At 41.3% G+C, this 20168-nt stretch overlaps 1 protein-coding gene across 2 annotated transcripts in view; it reads left to right on the top strand.

Annotated features, from left to right (window-relative positions):
• Positions 1-11321, top strand: part of bcas3 (BCAS3 microtubule associated cell migration factor) — a 312845-nt gene extending 301524 nt beyond the window's left edge. For both annotated transcript variants that reach the window (XM_061072808.1, XM_061072807.1), the window contains exon 24: positions 11137-11321. In XM_061072808.1, coding sequence (XP_060928791.1) covers positions 11137-11285 — 149 coding nt within the window. In that variant the 3' untranslated portion in view covers positions 11286-11321. The remainder of the gene's footprint in view (positions 1-11136) is intronic.
• The last annotated feature ends 8847 nt before the right edge of the window (positions 11322-20168 follow it).

Raw genomic sequence — 20168 nt, 5'->3', positions numbered from 1 at the left:
ATGGATAGCATAAACTATATCAGTCAAATCAGAAACAGGCAGAGACTGAAAGTAATATCATGATATCATGGCCCTTTTTTTTTTACTGAAATACATACAAGCTCAACCATGATTATGCCACATTAAAACAATAAGAGCTGATGTATGAAAAACGTCTGCCTCATGTTAATGCTATGGAGATAATGTTATCTCTCTTTTCCCCCCCCGTCATTCAAAATGCAAACAAAACCAAAACAAGCATGTCTGATTCTGTAATTAGGAAATGAGCCAAAACGATCCTAATGATGAGCACAACAAACAGACTGACAGTCATTTTTAGAGGAAGGTTACACAAGATAGCAGGAGCTTCCTTTTACATTGGTAGCTATTTCAAGCCTCTAATGAGTTTGTGTGTGTTGTTATTCCCTGTTAAAAGGTTAAAAGAAAGTTAAAAACCCCAGGGAAGCCTGGTGATTGGTTGATGAAGTGGATTACAGCCCTCAATTCAAGCTGATTCTCTTCATTTGTTCATTAACGTTTGAATACGGCTTGGAATATTGGCTCTAGTAAATGGTCCGCGACAGTTCAACTATATGGAGAGATGCCTGCGAGCTAGTTCTGGCAGCCAACTCGAGCTGCTCTGCTCCAATCATGTGACATATGGATCAGAAGGAATAGAAAAAGAAAAGTATTCGGAGGTAAAGCAAAAAGGTTTCTGGATAACACAAAAGTATTGAAAAGTATGGCAAGAGAATGCAAACCATATAACAAGGGAACTGAAAAGTCATCTTTAAAAATAATCTCACAGGGACCCTTCGGGGGCTCAGTATCTTAAAGAAAACACTCATGGTTACATTTATAGATGGGAACATATTTGTATTCATTTTTGACATTGGCCTATTGTTCATATCAAACCATGTGTGTGTGACCCTGTGCATCCCAGCAGGTTGTTCATGATCAGTCCCTGTTTTTTATGGTTAATCTTCCATTTGTGTCTCTCTTGACCCGGATATAACCTGTTGAAAGAAAGTGAAGGTCTTCACATAAAAGCAGCTTTAAAAGGAAATCATATTGTCAAAGGTCAAACCTCAGGTTAAGAGCTGACCTTTTTCTACCCCATGACAAGCTATTTATTCAAACCCAAGAATTATAGATTTGTTCTTTTCTACTGTATATAAAGCTAACCCATACATAATGGAAGTTGCTCTTTGTATCAAGCTTCCCGTCCACAAGCCGCCTGTCAAAGAACTCGGCTCTTTTATACTGACCAGCTGAACTTTTACCCTTTTGACCCCTCACTGACTGCTCCCTTCACTGCTTGTGTGTGTCTTTGTGTGTCTCTCAGGGTAAAACCTATACACAACCACTCATAGTACAATGGTGTAGTGCTTAATGGAGCCTTGCTCATCTTCTTACCAGCTACACGAGTCCTACATGAGTTTGCTTTCTGTTCTTACACTTATTCCCAGGAAAATATTGCAGAAACACGGTGTGTGTTTGTGTGTCAATGTGTGTGTCTGTAGTACAACCACGACTGCGTTTAGATTCCACTTTTAACATGATAACCAAACCGCATGTATTTCAATCCCCTAACTCTGCTGTGACTGATGCTGAGATGACTGTAAGATCATTTTCATAGTGTTGCAGAAGCAATGCTATCAAATATCATCCAACATCAGAAAAGAAGGCCAGCTGTTAGTGGGCCTGCAGTGCACAGCCAGGTTAGACTGTGTGATGAACAGAGGGCAGAAATCATTCATAGGGTCAAACTTCTTCTGGCCTCATCTCATCCACTTGGTCATTTCAGGCCCGTAGCACACAGAGGAGCAGTTCGAGGTACAGTAGCCAATCTAGAAAAATGAAGCGGAAAAAAAACCAGTAAGTCTATCACAGACTTGATGCCCATTGACTCTGCTAAATTAAATATTGATGTATCCTGCATTGAGACCTTGTTGGCGTAGGGGCTTACATTGAAAACAAACAACAGATAACAATCATATGCTCCCTTAGCTTGAGTGGAAGCAAGTTCGGACATTGAACCATATGTGCAGGAAAGTGAGATAGCTTTAAACAATAGAGAAGAAAGTGACTCTTAGGATTGCTTGTAGTCTTGCCTCTGACGATATAAAGTTTGAACGAAAAGAGCATTTGTTTTTTCTGGTAGAAATTGACAACGTTAACTAGTTTATACAACACGTTAACAGCATTTGGAGAGTATATGGACATTTTATATATATGTACAAATCTTGAGCTTTTGACTGCAAGAAGTGAAAGTAGTTTGGAGTGAATAGATGGGTTAACCAAACACCAGGATTTAACCTGGACTGTCTGTGTCCTGATGACAACTGCCAAGTCAAGGATGTTTTTGTTTGACCATGATCCTTCCTGAACCTTAACCAAGTAGCTGCTTCCATAAAGATGACAGTAAATGTCTCTAACCTGAACTAAGTACTAATTTTAATCATAAAGGTGTATCCCAAAACACAGTTGCTTATTTTAACGCAAACCAAACCAAAATAGACAAATAACTGATTTCACTTGAAACCACAATTTATAATGTTAATAAATACCAGTCAAATGGGTTAGAGTTAGGGTTCTGCTGAGATTAGATCAAAACTTGTATATTTCACACTAGAAGTTATAGACAAACACCGCTGCCGTTGTATTTGAAGGAATTGGTGTGAATCTTATAAAGACAGAGAAATGTATTAAGCCCAAATGGAATATGGAGGGTTAGAGCAGCTAAAACATAAATCGCCAAAACAGAGGATCGACTGATACATGCAAAGCGATAGGAAAAAAATACAGTTAAAAATAGGAAAATCAAGCAAGAGACTTGTCATAAATCTGAGAATAGAAAACAAACAGTAATTGTGACACCATTCATGAAGACTATTATGTATTGAATATATGTCGTTTAGTGATAGGCATCTTTTTAGTAAGATTGCAGGAATCTTGGCGCAGGAATCTTGGCGCAGTAAATATCTTGAGGTGAAATAATGTGAAAGTTTTAACCCATGGAGAGAAATCCAAGAACGGTTTGTGTTGAGTCTTTTTTCAAATGTCCAGAGTTCATCCTTCATTTCACTCAAAATGAGGTGTAATAATAACGATGGTTCACTTGGAGTCAAGGCAGCGTTTGCAGTAGCTTCCCCTGCGTTCGACAGCAGCCTTACACGGCCCTTACCTTGGCACGTTTGTGAGGCTGGTCACATGGGTGATGTGATGATGACTGACAGCCTCCTGACGCTGTGCTGTCCATCAGTTTCCTCAGTGGACACCAACACCAGCAAGGACTTTCAGCTGAGACCAGCCCTCCTGTCCAAAGCCATATACGGGCTTCTCCCAACATGCCTGTCAAAGGACATCAAACCATATATGTGTGTTCAGGTTGGGATATTTCCGTGGTCTACAGACTGGGATCTGTTCTCTACCATAGACAGATTATTCATGAAAAGCTTACACAAGCACAATGATTTGAATGTGCTTACTGTCTTTTTAAAATGCTTATGTGAGCCCTAAACGATTGTTGTACATGTAGAAAAGAGACAGAATTCAAACCCCACTCTGTAAGAGGCAGCTACTGCCTGATACTACATACAGATGGGTGGCAAAGAAAGAGGAAGCCTGCTGCAATGCTACCACGTCCCTGGGGTCTTATGGAGGGTTGTACACCCTTATTCCAAGATCAAAGGTGATCAGTTCATCGGAGGAAGGTCAGAGCATGTGACTGACATCCATTCCAAACTAATGAATCCTTTCAGTGATCTCTGTATGGAAGACATCCACATATTACTCAGTATTCATTCAGGTTTTACATTTTAATGACACTGGTCTGAACACACTGTAGATTCTTCACACTTGGAGTTTTAGAGTTGTAGTAAATCCTAGTTTTCTTTAACTGTGCATGTTGTTTCTCAGTTTGGCTTATCTGCCGTTGAATTTCCTGTAGTTTGTTGTATGACTGTTTGCGGAATCAATCATTTTCCACATTTGTTGTTTAAGTTATTTATACGACTTCAGTCTGGGCTGTTGTTATCTTTTGGCCCATTTCTGAGAAAAGCCGTTTCATACAGTGTGTAGTGTTGAGGCAGCTGCCGGTCTGCTCTGGGTAAGTGGCCAGTCCAAGCCTGGGTCACCACTAGGTTTTCATTAGAGGCCTAATTCAAAGCGGCCCACGTGGAGCGTCAGCAGTGTGGCAGCCTGTTGTTGGCACCCTTTATGACACACTCTAATGAGGAGCTGCTGGGAAAGTTGTGGCCGGCCGTTTATATGGACCTGGTGTGGCTTTCAATACAGAAAATGGTGAGAGAAGACGAAGAGAAAGTCCCCACTCAAAGACCCGAACCAGCCCCATGAATCACTGACTTTCTTTTCATTTGTGTCTTAATCATGCAACCTGTTGAGTGTCATGATTCATGGAGCTAGCTGCTGCCTGTTATTCACCTTTTGGGGGTCAAGCATGAGGCCGTCCTGCGTTCCCAGGGGACCTGCCAGTATATGGGCTCGACACTGTTGGTGAGTTGTTGCAGGTGCTTTTGTTCCTGCGTTTCTTTGCCTCTGTGATTAGTCAGGAAAGATGTGGACTGTTTGACCGTCAGTCAAGGTGTTGATGAATTAAGGACTGGAGCATTGACTTTAACTCCGGTCTTAGCACCAGTGCCTTTAGTCAATATGTTCACTGGTAACTGGCAAATATGAATGAAAGCAAACAGGAGCGATTCATTGAGCTTGATCCCTCGCATTTCAGCAATGATAAACTGAAAGAGGTTTCTACATCCATCATGTGGCTCTGTTTGAATCCTTCACATGTCATCTTTTCTGATATACTTTATATAGTGTGTGTGTGTGTGTGTGTGTGTTTTTGTGTGTGTTTCCATCTGCATTCATGTGAGCTGGCCTTTACACAGCAGGGTGTGTTAAGCTTGGCTTTTCACAGTCCATCAGGATGATCTCCGGTAGATGTTAATGAGCTTTCCCACTAATGTGGACTGAGTCATCCAACTGGACAGCTTTCTAAGGATTGTGCAAAGCGAGGTCTCACATAGTGATGCTTTCATGTGTAAAACATCTGTAAGTCCCTATATTAATGGTATTTCACATATTTTCTGTATGCAGCTGACCTTAGTACCTTAAGTTATAACATACCAGGACCAAAGCTCCTTCCAGAAGTAATTCTTGAGTTTTATTTCCCACTCACCAACCAGTTTTAATCCTGCTGTTGTCTGTAGCCCAACCACTGGTTTTCTCGTCATTTCCTGTTGAGTTAGAAACCCATTGGTCAATATTTCCTCACAACAGTTAATCCTATCCTTCCTCTTTGAGCCTGGAACATTCGGGGATCTAGCATGTACAGTTTGTTCTGAAAATGTAATGAATCAAAACATTGTTGAATCTAAAGATTTGTCACTTTATTCCCAGAAAAATTTGATTTTGATATAATTTCCAGTAGGCTACATTTCATTGCCATCATCTGAGCTGCTATCCCTGCAGGTAGAGACAAAACCATTCTATTTACTATGATAATGTGAGTGGAGCTTTTAATTATCTGTTGATTATTAAAAGTAACAGTAACAGTTGTGAAACACGCTCCAGGTTTATTGCTGCGATCTCAAAATGTAACAGCATCATCACAAGGAGGTTTGACAGGAGAGAGAGCAGGAGAAGTCAGACAGGGCTCAAACAAACCCCTCGTCAGTCCAGGTTCTTTGGAAGGGAAAACTAAATTGAACTGTGAAATTGTCATCATAAACATCCATCACAGTTTTCAGAATAACATCATGGCTTCATTTTGGGTGCCTGTGCTTACTATAGCTGTACAAACCCAGTCTTCTCCTGCCACGAGGGACTATTGGAACATTTTAGGTTCCCGTCATTTTCATTACTTTGCCAAATAACATGGTTTCGGTGAATGTGTTAAAAATGCTGCAATCAGAACACGTCTTCTCATCTGACTGCAGATGTTCTTGACTTGAACTTAAGCAATTTTATCCGTTTGGCTTTGTTTCCAGATCCCAGCATTGGTGAATACAACCAAAGATAAATGTAGTAAAATATCTGTATTTATTTACCTCTTTTCTTTCCATCACACCCAAATTGTAACAAACCAAAATTTATCTTGAAGCTTTAAAGGTGTACGTGTAAAAAGATGACGTGCCGGTGAGGTTTTTTCTTTTTTTGCTACAGCTACAGTATTTGTTGTACTTTGCGTTTGAGAGTAGATTTAGCCTGTGTGTTTGTATGAAAATGAAAGTGTGTACGCTGGAGTCTGTGTGTGTTTGTGTGAGAGTATAAGAGGATTAAGGCCTGTTCGCAGCCGAGGGTGCATTCTGGATCATATCTGACCGCTCACTCTGAATGTGCGACTGGCTGATGAGGTATTAACTCGCCACTGTGTCGTTATATGTGTCTCGGATTGTGCAATGACAAGTCGGCAAAAACAGTCAAATTTTGTGTTCAATTCTGCCAAAATTCTGCTTGTAACATGAGAAAAATCAAGCTTGGGAGAAAATACTGTACACATCTGAATAGTCACACTCAAGATGCTGCTTTCGTATTTAACAAATGTATAATTTTGGCTATTGAAAATTACATTTGTGAAGAAAAGCTACTGTATCACAACAAATTATTTATCAGCCAACTCGGATCAGCCACTGTTTAAAAGCCCATATCAGTCAAATAAACAGCAGTTTCCATGTCTTCGCTGGCCTTCCTCCAGAACAGCATTATCTTTACATCAAGTTGGACAAAAGCAGCTATTAAATAACTATATTACTTTACCTCCTGATAGCCCCAGAGGAAAAGATCACCAACATTAGAGCACCGGGGGATTGAGTCGGGGGCGTGAGAGGTTAAGACTTGTTGAATAGCTGATAGTCATCACACAATGAGGTGGATTAGGCAGCACTAGAAAGGGCCTTTAGGGCTTTACAGGGGTGTTCAGCAGCTTACGGTGCCTACAATAACACTGCAGCTGGGCAAGCTGGAGGTGGGCAAGTGACTGGCGGTTAATGGTCAGTGTTGTAGGAAGCACGACTGTGGGGTAACAGACACGGAGGCAAGATATGGAGAATTGAGCCGAGAAATTATCGGTGGGTAAAAAGAAGTCTAGCAGCGTTTTGCCAAAGATTCCCTGTGCCTTCCCAAACAGCCCTGGTGTCACACTGGGCGCCAGTAGAGCTGAGGCAAGGAGCTGGCAAATGAGAAAAGCACAGCGCTGCAGAGGAGAGCTTCAGTCTCAGTGGCTCCAGCACTTGTCTCTGCTTGCCTGCAGTTGTGGCTGGAAAAATGATATCATTACAGATGACCCATATTCCTCCAGATAAACCTGTGGTGTGCACAGTGATACTGTATGAACATGCAAGTGAGAGGCAGAAGTGTACAGGATTAGACTGCTCAGTTCAGATATGCTGGCTTCTTGCAATGTTTTATAGCCATATAACAACACATATGCTCACTGAGCTCTTTATTGGGAACACTCTCCTGATAGTTCTTGTCTTTGCTCTCAAAAAGCCTCAGTTCTTAGTGTCATGGATTCAACCAGAGGTTGGAAACTCTCCTCTGAGATTCTCCTCCATGTTAACATGAGTCCATTCATGCTGCCAGTCTCCTACTCACATCACCAAGGTTCGACTGGAGGTCACTGAACTCACTGCCATGTTCATGAAGGCAGATTGAGACGTATACTTTCTAGCATAGAGCATTTTTTCATTGCACTGCTGCCAAATGATTGGCTGATAATTGCATAAATAAGCAAGTATACAGGTTTTCATAATTAAAAGTGCCTTATTATTTCTCCTTACAGTACAGCCTCCCTCCATTTTCCCAACCCCAGTCCCACCATAGTACCATTTTAAAAACCTGCTAGCCCCACACGAACTTCAAAATGTAATAATAATAATTTTAAAAATCTAAAAGAGACAGGAAGAAGAAATAACTAGTATATCACTCAGTAGGATGAGAACCTCTGCCAATTATGAAAACACATTTAAATTCACTTCATCTGGATTTTTATTTGAATCTGCACCAAATTACACACACTCATAGATACAATCCATTAATTATCCATTAATGAAAAAAGGAAAATCTCACAAATAAATACAGTTGAAAAAATATATACCCTGATCACATCATTCCACCAAATTTCAAGGTAATCTTTTTTTAGTTTTTACATAATCTTAAAACTAACAGAGTAACAAATAATAAAAAAAGTTACCTCCTCTGCAAAGGCAATAAATACCTTTATTCATAAATACATTAGTCACTAACATACAGAAAACGTTTACTCTAATGGGATCAAAGTCTCATTGTTAGAAGGTGTCAGGCTCTGTGTGAAAAGTGGAACACTTTCCCATGATTACTTGGAACCTGATCCTTATCAACAACATGATTACATTTTATTTAGTCCAATACATTCAGCTCACTGATATTTCCAAATGCACAGTTGACATATGTCATGACCCTGTCTTGCTAGCAGCCTTATTATCCTGGTTTTCAAACGGATGAGAGCTTTTTTTGTGGGTTTTATATCTGGACTGACTAAAAATCATCAGTATCAGTAACAGGGTTTGGCCCAATGAATCCCAACATGGCCTGAAAAAGCGCACACTGGTTCACTAACCAGCAGTCTTCACCTCTGCCTGGAATTACTGCAGCGGTTCGGCTCTTTGTGGCGTTGGGGAATTAAGGAGGCGGCTGCTGGGAGGGCGGGCGACAGGCTGGGATAACACCAGAGTGGCACATTGCGTGTTAGCCTGGATAATAACAGTGTGGTTTGTATTAGGTTCCCTGGGCTAAAGTAAGAAGCTCCCACTTCCTGCATGCCCTCCGTGACAAAGAAAATATCCATATTAGCCTCTGAACATCTGCAGGACGTATTAAAGACACTGTGGTTTTCTGTCAGTACACTAGAAATCTGAAAAGGCTCTTAATATCATTATCCCCTGTTCATCTCGAGGTCACTGATGTGTCCTGCAGTTACTTTTTGACGAGCATTATATTTAAAACAACCATAAAATGTCTCATCCTATGTGTCAGTCCTGTCACTGATTTATCTTCACACTGAATCATGTGTGTATATAATATAATAGTGACAGTAGCATACTGAGTTCTAAGGGCTGTGTCCTCATACTGACAGTAGCACGGTTGGTTCAGTGGTTTGCCTTTAGTCTATTTATGTGTTTGTTTAAAAAAATCACATAAAAATGCAGTTATTCTACAATATATAATGTTTAACTGTATTCTTACATACAGTGCATAAAATAGACCAAGACTAAAGGCTTGTGGAGGAGAGGTTTATACACTGACTCAGTTTATCAGGCAGCAAGCACTGATGCTGTCTAATACAGGAGCAGGTCTGAAGGTCATCATGTTCGGTTTGTGTTGAAACAAATCGTTTTGGAGGACGTGGTTTAAGGTGCTGTTGAACTGCATCTTGTTATGTACAGAAGCGTTTGTTATTCAACCTTCCCTCTTCGATATAGATCTGGTTGAGGATATGATCGAAGCAGCTCTGTAGGTCGGTATCGCAGCAAACTGCAGCCGCTAACATGTCCAATCAACCTCTGTAAACAAGGCCACTGTCTGGCCTCCATGAAGGTCATGCATATTGGACTGTTGCACGAATTTAATAATCTGCCAAGTGAGTGTTTACTTGCATTTAAAGACCTCTCCGAAAAACGCAAGACAACATAAACAGGATTATTGTACACACGCACACATTCCTCGTAGATGGCTTTCTAACGAGACAATGTTATTTCTACTGTTCAGCTGGCTCAAAGTGATTAGCCATAATGATAATGTTCCCCCAGTCCTACAAACTCATTTGCAGGTTTTTGACCTCTGTCCTCATTAATTAGACTGACCCACATGGGCCTGAAACAACACACCTCCTTCAACACATCGTTTCTTATAGCGGCGCTGAGGCCTCACTCTGTGTGTAGCAACACTGTTGTGTTCTGTCTGTGTAATAAAGCCTTCATTCTATTACAGTAACTCTGTAGATCAGCACATCCCAGCTTCTGCTTCTGCTGCTTGCGCTGCGTGTGCTTTAGCCATCACATGATGAGACAACATGGCACATTTTGCCGGAACCATATTAGTGTAAGTCGTGCCAACCTGCATGTTTATCAAGCTGATTGGACGAACCAGTCAAAAGGTGTCGTCAAAACTAATATAAAAAACATGGAGGTTGTGCAAAAGTAACCACATGAACGACCCCTGGTCTACGAGCAACCTGGAGAAGCTTTCCTTTTAGCCAAACCAAAATCAGCCTACGCTTCAAATATGTGTCTGAAGGTCTGTCAAATATTTAATATGCTATATATACATCTATTTAGCATATTTGATATACATCAATGTTTTTGCCTAATGTCAGCCACACCCCCCCTCCCTTCAATGCTCAGTGAGATGTTGTGAAGCCCAGTGGCCCCTAAACACACACTGAGAGGGATACCGAACAAAGTTATTCCCAGTGCACAGGAAAGGCAACCATAAACAACCCAGCAACAACCATTAGCACCACGATGGTAATGTTTGCCGAACTAATTCATAACAGTAAGTTACCATCGGCAGGCCCACAGGAGCTGGTCACGTAAGAAAACAGACGTGTAACAAGTTGATTACATGCCAGTTCGGAGTCAAAGCTCTCAACAGGCTTCTCCACCTCCAAACAGACAGAATAACACAGACTCTGGTCTTCTGTCCTTCTCTGACGGAGCTTTATTAGCAGAAGAACATGTATTCTACACTGGAGAGAATTCTCAAAGGTTGGACTCCGCCCCCTTTTTTTATGTACATCTGCTCAGGACGCCATCACTCCTGTAGGAGTTCACTAAAACAGTTGTTGTCATATGTTTAAATCTAGTGTATAAAACCTTTAACAAAACAAACCAGCCTGTGCTGAAATACTGTGACTCCCATGGGATTCAGGGTATCATGGAACCATCACAATAAGGAGACAGACAGGGGGGGAGGGGGGGGGGGTATGCAGGTCCACTGTTTGATTCGCCTGTGATCCAGCTGATAGCGCCAACTGAACATTCTCTCTCTCCCTCTCTGTCTCTCTCTCTCTCTGTCTGTCTATCTATCTCTCTCCCTCTCTCTCCATCTCTCTCTCTATCTCCCTCTCTCTCTCTCTCTCTCCTTCTCTCTCTGCAGAGCTGCAGAGAGAAGGCAGCATCGAGACCCTCAGCAACAGCTCGGGTTCCACCAGCGGCAGCATCCCGCGCAACTTCGAGGGCTACCGCTCGCCCCTGCCCACCAACGAGAGCCAGCCGCTCAGCCTCTTCCCCACCAACTTCCCCTAGCATCCCACCTCTTCTCCCGGGAGGCCCATCAGCGTCCAGCCCACCTGACCCCCCCCCCCCCCCCCCGCCTGCCCCCCACCCAGGATCTCACTGATACACACTGTGTGATGAACTGAAACCACATCACACCCAGGATTTGCTCCTCTGTGTGTTTAGTGTTTATCTCACCTCATACTGCTGGTTTCAAATCAGTGGTATCCCAGCTACATACAATATTAACAGTTTATTTTCTTGGATTGGATTTGAAGACTAATTATTTTTAACTGAAGCTGCCAATAGCTGTATCTTTTGTAAAATTCCAATTATCTAAAATGTGACCGTTTTAATGCCACAATCATTCCCTAAAATGAAAATTCTATTTGTGGCCTTCACATATTTATTGTAGACTTTTAAAGAACTAATTTCAAAGATTAATAGCGACAAAATCGGTTCTGGCAGGAAATTTTAATCACAGATAAAATGCTGTTTCATCACAGAGTATTTTCAAACAGCTGTGTTCAGAGAGGGACTTTCTTTATTTTCAATATTAGAACTTTAATAAGAGACTAGTATGCAACCAGCTAATCCCTGCTTGTTACCTTGTTGTGGTGCATCATCTTTCAGAAACCAGCCGTCCTTTTCTCCTCTGCCGCTGAGGTCTGCTCCCTCCTGAGTCTGCCATCATTCTCCGTGTGTGTTTGAAGTTTAACGGCGTGCCTGTCGTCTGGACGAGCCATAAGAGAAGGGAGCGCACGCAGAGGAAAAATGTTTATTCCAGTCAGTGACGTGTAGCAGCTCCTTTTCCCTCTGTGCGTGTTGCTGCTCTCATGGCCTCTGACTAATGTTTTTGATTAAATATGGTCTTTCATGCCTTTGATTTCCATGTAATTACATTTGACAAAAGATGCAGTAATGAGATGACACTATGACTAAGTGGCTGAAATAATTTCGATGTTTACAGTGTCGTTGGGAAATGTCTCTGAAATGGTTTCGATATATTCCCCATGCAGCCTTTCCAGATAATAAACTTTGATTGAGCAGAGCAAAAGAGGCTTGCATAGCTGTCATGCTGTATTTTTTTAACATTAGCAACTTTTGACCAAATTCTTTTTTTCCTGTCTCCAGTTAGAGATCTCTAAAAAAAATTGTATTTTCCTTATATGTTCTAGCTTTGCCCGTAGGAAATAGGGATTGACTTTGATAATCAGAAACGTCTTTTATTAATTACATCTGCCTGTTTATTTGACTTGGTGAATAATTAAATGCACTATTTACACAGTCACCAGTCACAGATATGAATGATAATAGAAGTGCACGATCCCACATGTCTGAGCGCTGCTGGACTGATGGCCGGGCTCGCTCACCGAACGAGGGCATGAATCTACTTGTTCTAACTTTAGGAGGGAAATGCTTGTTGTTAACGCTCAGATATGATTCGTAAAAATACTGACGTGTTGTTTTTTTTCTGCATTCATGCAAGTAAAAACATAATAAAGCCGGAGGAAATGAAACTGTCTGTCTTTTTTCTTGCTCTCCTTCTAATTGTGTTTTTCAGTTTGCAACGACAGCAGTGACCATCAGCACATAGTACCACTGGTAATTAGTACCATATTTTTAACAGGCACTTAAGTGTTGTTAAAGGGACTTTTTACGGGCCGACTTTGGCTCTTTGTTCTGAGGGAGAGGAGAAGCAAGAGGACGTGTTTGTTTCTCTGCTAATCAGCACAAACCTCGTGCAGGATTTTTTCTTTCATGAAGTAAAATATTAAACAAAGGAACTTTGAAGTGATTCATATCAAATTAGATTATTTCTTGTGTGCTTTATTTCATCTCATCAATGTGTTCATAAGCTAATAGTCATAAAATAAAAAGGGGTTCTTGCCGAGCTGTAATGGAACAAACAATTAAATGAATGACTTATTACAAGTTAATGGCTAAAACGTTTTGGAATAAAAAAAAAACACTGTGCCCATGTTTCTGGTCACTGGTATTAAAAGAAACTTCTGTTAGAGTGTGAGCTGCAGAACAGGGAGAATGCATAAAAACACAAGTGTTCCACAATGTGCTAATTGAAGGTCATAGTGGAAGAGTCCTTTATGAATGAAGAGATAAGCTCCAGCGTTCAGGATGTGTCTGTGCCACTTCAGCTCAGTTCAGCATTATGCAATGAGTAGAAGAGAAAACTACAGTCGGTGCTTCAAATGTTTTATTTATGGTAATGCAAACATTTTACATTGTTCAATATATTCCCAAGCATAAATTATAAATATGAAGGAAATTCTCTCTATGATCATCACGGCTGCTATCGATCTTTTCTTAAATGTCATAAATAATAATTGCATTTAACAAGGAGAAACACTCAGTGAAAACCTGAAAACTGTCCCACAGTGTTTTACTTTATAACAACAAGACATTGAGTCAGAATTGAATGGGGGAGAAACCACAGTTAGCTTTTTAACCAAGATACTGAGGTTGACACTGCTGTATATCATCACATGAGAAAGACGAGTCCTGTTTGAGTCTAAGCCTAGCACAGTAAAACTCTCCTCACAGACTCAGGTCATTCTGGATGATAGCATCCTCTCCCTGAAATGTAAATGGAGCAAACGTTAAAGTGTCCGAGTCCTGACATCCGACCACCTGCGAGTTGGAACACTGCGGTGGTGTTGAGTCGCAGCTCGTGAACAAGAGAAACATGGCGGCACACTGAGTCATGAAGCTGTTTCATTCACTCACGCAGACGAGGCCGGATACATGATTTCAGTTCTGCTTCAACACTCGTCCTCTGCATTAGCTCCATTAACGGCTTCAAATGTTTGAAATGGAAAGATATCATGAGTCACACTCGTTTGATGCTGCAGCAGCTCAGCAGAACAGACTCCAATTTATTGACTAAAAGATCAGAGGCTCCATGTTCACAGCTAAGCCTCGACTATATTAAATGACGATAGGTCAGCGTGTGCAAATAAGAGGAAAGCTGCTTTGTGTGTAATACACACAGTGTTTCACTGGTGTTGTAGACTTAAAGAAAACCTTGTTAATCACTGTGTGTGGCAGGGGTCATTACGTCTTTACCATCATCTATCATTCCCAGAGGTTTAACACCTCTCCCATCACCTTTGAATCTCATTGAGACTGTGTGTGCCTTTACTTCTTATCCTAAGCAAGCACCAATAGTTGATGCCGACTTGTATAATTGTGCTGGATTTTAATTGCAGCTAAACTTCCTGCTGTATGTGGCCTTCATTCAGCAGCACTGAGGTAAACACTGTGTATTTAGATTCAAATGAACAACTTTCATAACAGTTCTGTTTCCAACACATTAAAGATTAAATCCACACCATCATATGTCCTAACTCACTATCTGACATATATCCTTCTGGAATATTTTATAGCTTGAATCATAAAAAATCATTCACATGAGAACCTGCAACTCACTCAGAAATCCGCCAAATATTCTATTTCTGTGCAATTATATCCTTTGATATTTTATTCTATATGTGGCAGATTTCTCCACATGGGAATATCAGAATTTAGCTCAGACAAACACAATCCTGCTCAGCAGCAAAATCAAGGCAGAGAGAATATGAGCTGAACTTGAAATTCGATTTTAGAAGTGGAGATGTTACAGAATTATCTTTTAATGGATAATACATGCTGGCATTCTACTTCAATGAGGGATTCACATGTATTTATTTGTCGTTTTGGTTGCAGAAAAATCCAAAAAATTATTTCACAAACACGACACACAAGCAGCTACATTTATAATATTGAAAAAAGAGGAGCCTGCAGTGACCAGGATGAATAGACTTGTCACGTCATGGTGTATTGTGTGGGGGGGGACTTACCCTGGATGATACCTCCACATTTTACCATCTTCACACTGAATCTTTAAACAGCATCCAGACCTGTGAGAGGAAAGAAACACCATGACAACAATTGGGTTGTATGACCTGGACTACAAATATATTTCATCCCTGACAAAATTAAATGTGAGGTGCTGTCTTGACTTGTTATCAAATTCATGTTTTTATGATTTTCTCTGATCATGTTCATTTTGGGTCAAATGAATGATGGTGCGTTTTCAGAGGTCTTAGGGATTATTCTTGAGAACTATACATGATTAAGAACAGTGATAAAGTAATGGTGGGGCTACATGTTATTAGCAGCTGTCATTCTACTGCAGATAATTCCAGTGATCAGTTGATTTTCTCTGACTGAAGGTGCAGCACGGAACTTCCACACTGGCTCGTGACTCGAGGCTATGAGAGATAATTCATACTTGGTCTCACACACACACCAGTATACTCTCACACACTACTATACTATCACACATGTACCATCAGACTCTCTCACACACACTGCTAGTGTTGTCCTTCTCATTTGTATGTGTGTATGTATATTTATATTAATAAATGAATATAGATATATTATATACTATTATATTAAAATATTAATACTATAGTTATATATATTATATTTGAAAGTGGCCATAAAATTAACTTTTTACATTGATGTCATTTGTTTCTTTACCTGTGAGAGAGAGGGATAGTGCAAGAGAGAGAGAGGGAGAGAGAGAGAGAGGAACTACTGCCCATCAACTGAAGTTCTTCAAGTTAACTTTTAATATAACTACAGCCTTTCTGAAGTTTCTGCTCTGAATACTATATTTCCTCGTATATTACTAGTCCTACACACTACGCGGTATGAAGCTGTACATCTCCTGCTCCTGCATTATATTCCACAATAAAAAAACATTTAAAAACAAATGAATAGATTTGGTCAGAAACACTGGAGTGTTTTTTTTTTTAATGTGCACATGCAGTATTACAATCATTTGTTTGTGAAATTTTTTTCAGAGATAAACATTGAAACTGTGTTTGTGTGAGACCAAGTATGAACTATATCTCATTGGGCCTTTCATACGAGGCCTTTCTAAAATCCATGTCATGCATAAAACAGGAAAACTGGACACGAACATGTAATGTTGGTCCTGAGTCGCCGGAGGAGGATTAGAATTTAACAGGTAGCATTACATTTAAAGCAATATGATGATGTTGAAGCTGAAGCTGAAATATTCTGGACTTCACTGAGCAGCTAATAAAACCCTCACCTGTGCAGAAGCAGAGCACTTGGTCTCAACTCTCCCTGTATTGGGCCCATATTCATTCAGAGTGCAAAGTAATCTGATGGAAGATACATCCACTTTATGTTCAGAACAATTATGGACCAACTGCATTATATGACCTTATTCATGTCATGTTATATAGCATCATGAATCTAAAAACAAATTAAATATTAGAGAAAATTAAAACTTAATTATTGCAGGATTGTTTTCATATTGAAAAATGTCAGGCAACTGCATCTTAAATAGTCATTGATAAAATTGTATTATTCTTTTCACATTTTAGAGAGATGAGTTTGAGTGTATAATTTAAATGTGGTTGTTGCGTGGCAGGTTATACAGGTATGGTGTGTGTGTGTGTGTGTGTGTGTGTGTGTGTGTGTGTGTGTGTGTGTGTGTGTGTGTGTGTGTGTGTGTGTGTGTGTGTGTGTGTGTGTGTGTGTGTGTGTGTGTGTGTGTGTGTGTGTGTGTGCGGCCTGCAGGTATCAGCCTCGGCTCCTCCACTGCGTCGAGTCGCAGCTGCTGCTTCAGTTGCTGTCAACACATCTGTAAAACACACAAACACACGGAGCTCCGCTTTAACACACTGCGTCTCAACGAACAACGTGAGGAACATGATGGATATTTTCAGCTGGATCGAACCCGCTGTCTTCATGTTCCCTGAGTTTAAACACAAACAGAGTGAGATCCCTCTCCTTCATTTTCACTTTCAGCACACAAATCATCCACACAATGCGCACACAAATATAAACTCAGCTATTTAAGGGAGGGATTTGCGATTTGCGCAAATTAAATTAATCTATTTCCAAAATGCGCAGTTTAGTTCGACACTAGAAAAATATCTCAGAAGGAATGAAACGAACACGCAGGAAGAATATAAAACAATATCCAACAGTTTATTAAAAATCCACTAATTATAAATCTATTTTTAGACTAATTCTCTTGTGCAGAGGCCTCTGGATTTTTTCAAAGTAGAAAACTATTTTCAGTATCGTGGGGCACTTATAAAGTCAGGATTTGTGCATTTATTTGATTTTTAAGAATATTGTGAATCGAATTTGATTTAATTATTTTTTCATTTTAATATAACATTTAATGCACGTACACGACAGCATCAAATCTCTCTATCACGGCTGTTGGATGTTGTTATAAAAGCAGGTGTTTGGTTGCAGGAGGCCGCACAGAGGACGCCTGTTATAACGCAGTAATTATTATAGTTAAGGTCACTGATATATTTGTTATATATGTGTTATATTTGTGTTTGTCATTATTATATATCACTGGATGAATACACACACACACACACACACACACACGCACACACACACATCCCTGCAACGGAGTGTAAAGTGCATGTTCCCGGAGGCTCCTCCAAACTTTAATAACCTATAACACAATCCTACATATAATGATCCCTGGCATGTCTCCGATGCAAACAGTGAAACTCTCACGTTGAGGTGTATCAGCTCGGTGTCTGTGGAGGTGGCTGCTGCTGTGACCGTGCATGTGACAGCTCTGTCACTCTCTGGCTCACTATAGCGCCCCCACTTGGTGGTCTACCTGTCCGTCAGACGCGTCTCCAGCCTCCGTGCAGCAGCGCGGCAGCACTTCAGACACATGCCCGGGAGCAGAGGAGGCAAAGCGGCTCCAGAGCTGCCAGGTAACTGGAGATGAGTGGTTGTACTTTATGATTGAGTTTGTCACGAAGTCAAGTCCGGAAAAATGTTTGTCTTATAGCGGAGCTGCTGTCCCGGTCACTGTATTGTTCCAAATAAGATGATACTATGATACTATAGTGTGTGTGTGTGGTTGTGTGTGTGTGTGTGTGTGTGTGTGTGTGTGTGTGTGTGTGTGTGTGTGTGTGTGTGTGTGTGTGTGTGTGTGTGTGTGTGCGTGTGTGTGTGTGCGTGTGTGCGTGCGTGTGTGTGTGTGTGTGTGTGTGTGTGTGTGTCCTGGGGAGGGGTTGGGGAAACATTTTTGCTTTTCCTACAAGTGAGAACTGATATGTTTAATTTAGCAGAGTGAACTGTAGGAGTTGGGGGAAGTGGAGGAGATGAAGGAGAGGAGGAGGAGGAGGAGGAGGAGGGCTGCCAGTAGTTGCAGCAGAGGGAGGAGGAGGAGGAAAGAGAAAAGGAGGAGGAGAAGAGGAGGAGGAGGTGGAGAGGGCCGCTGGTCGCCGGGTTTCCATGTGACAAGGGGAAATATGAGGGACTTTGACAGGTCTTAAACGGTCTGGCGCCAAGGCCTCAGTCTAGCCGCTAAATATAGCCGGAGAGATGATGCAGGGAGATGGGAGGAGAAGATGGAGCGATGAAAGGAAGAAAGGAACAATGTCGAGGGGAAGAAGAAAATAACAATACTCAATTATAGAATATGGTGAAAAGTGTCCCGTTATGTTGTAATTAGAGCGTCTCTGGCTCGGATCACTGACACAGGGGCCAGATCCAAGGCGGAGACGCTGCGGACGCACATTTGCAAACGTGCACCTGTATTGTGTTGTTGTGAGAGGACGCGTCAAGGACACACACAAACTCCAGTCCACTTCTCACCGGTGGAGAAGCGCCGTGCCAGCGGTCCACTCCTCAGCTGACTGTGTGGCTGGCGAGTCTGTGCGCAATTATCTCAAATTTAAGCCTCCAAACTATTTTACTTGAACCTATTTCTGGGGTTAAGATAATTAAAAATGTCAGCATAAAATTTAATTTATCTGTATATTATGCAATTAGCAACGTAGGAAAAAAAGTCAAGGATTAAAAAAAAGAAAACTTTGCGATTGAATGTTGCCAAACTTGCGCATTTTTCTTTTCCACTCTTTGATGCTCTCTTCCCCTCATCAAACCCAGCCTTTAAGCAGCATATGTCCATGTGTGTGTTTCACCAACACAAGGCCCAGGCCTGTGTTCATCTGTCGGGACGCTGCTCCTTCATACATGCAGCCCAGTCCTCCTTCCACCTAATGACTTTTAAATCGCGCGTAATGGAGATTTCTGTACCGCTGAGGGCACAGAACAAATAAATGGTGAGTAATTGGCACGAGCATTATTGATACAATTACCCAGTTGAGTATATTCCGGTTGAAAAACAGTTATCCAGCTCCTCCATGTGCTGCTAATCTGTTCCTGTCTCATGCAAAGCTCCGTACGCGCGGCTCCGAGCGTCTGACTGCGCTCCCTGTCATTTCATAAATCTCCAGTTGCAGCATTCCAAACCAGTCAGCTGTCCGGGAGAATTAGAACAGATACAAACCACTGTGCGCATCTGAAGGGAAACTGTCAAGTGCGTGGAAAACATCCTTCATGCTTTTTTACATTCACACATGGAGCCGGTGTTCAGACACCTGGATGGAAACACACTTCCTCTCGCTGGGGCAGTGCACTGGTTGCTGCTGCTGGGGACACTGGGAGCACTGGTGTCTGATCTGATGTGTGTGCATGGGCCTGGATGGACACAGTGTTTTCACAGAGGTACCCTGCTCCCTGCTCCCTGTCCGGCCTGCACTCTTTACGCATGGCTGTCTCACTCTGATGGAAGCCGAGCAACAAGTGTGTGACACCGCGGAGACACCGTGCACACATTTCATGCTCTTAAATCACACAACTTGCTGTGTCCGACTCTCTGGAAGGTTGTTGTGGCTTCGCATTTAAGGATATCATTTAAAATAGTATTCATTATTTTTTACACCTTTATATTTGTTGAAGCAGTGTGTGCATTTGAGTGTTTACTCTGTGAGTTGTGTAACCATTAAATTGATAATATGTTTCAGTAATAAGGATTTTTAC

Source organism: Limanda limanda, chromosome 6 (genome assembly GCF_963576545.1).
Source record: "Limanda limanda chromosome 6, fLimLim1.1, whole genome shotgun sequence".
NCBI lineage: Eukaryota > Metazoa > Chordata > Actinopteri > Pleuronectiformes > Pleuronectidae > Limanda > Limanda limanda.
This window is presented reverse-complemented; position numbering and strand designations above follow the sequence as displayed.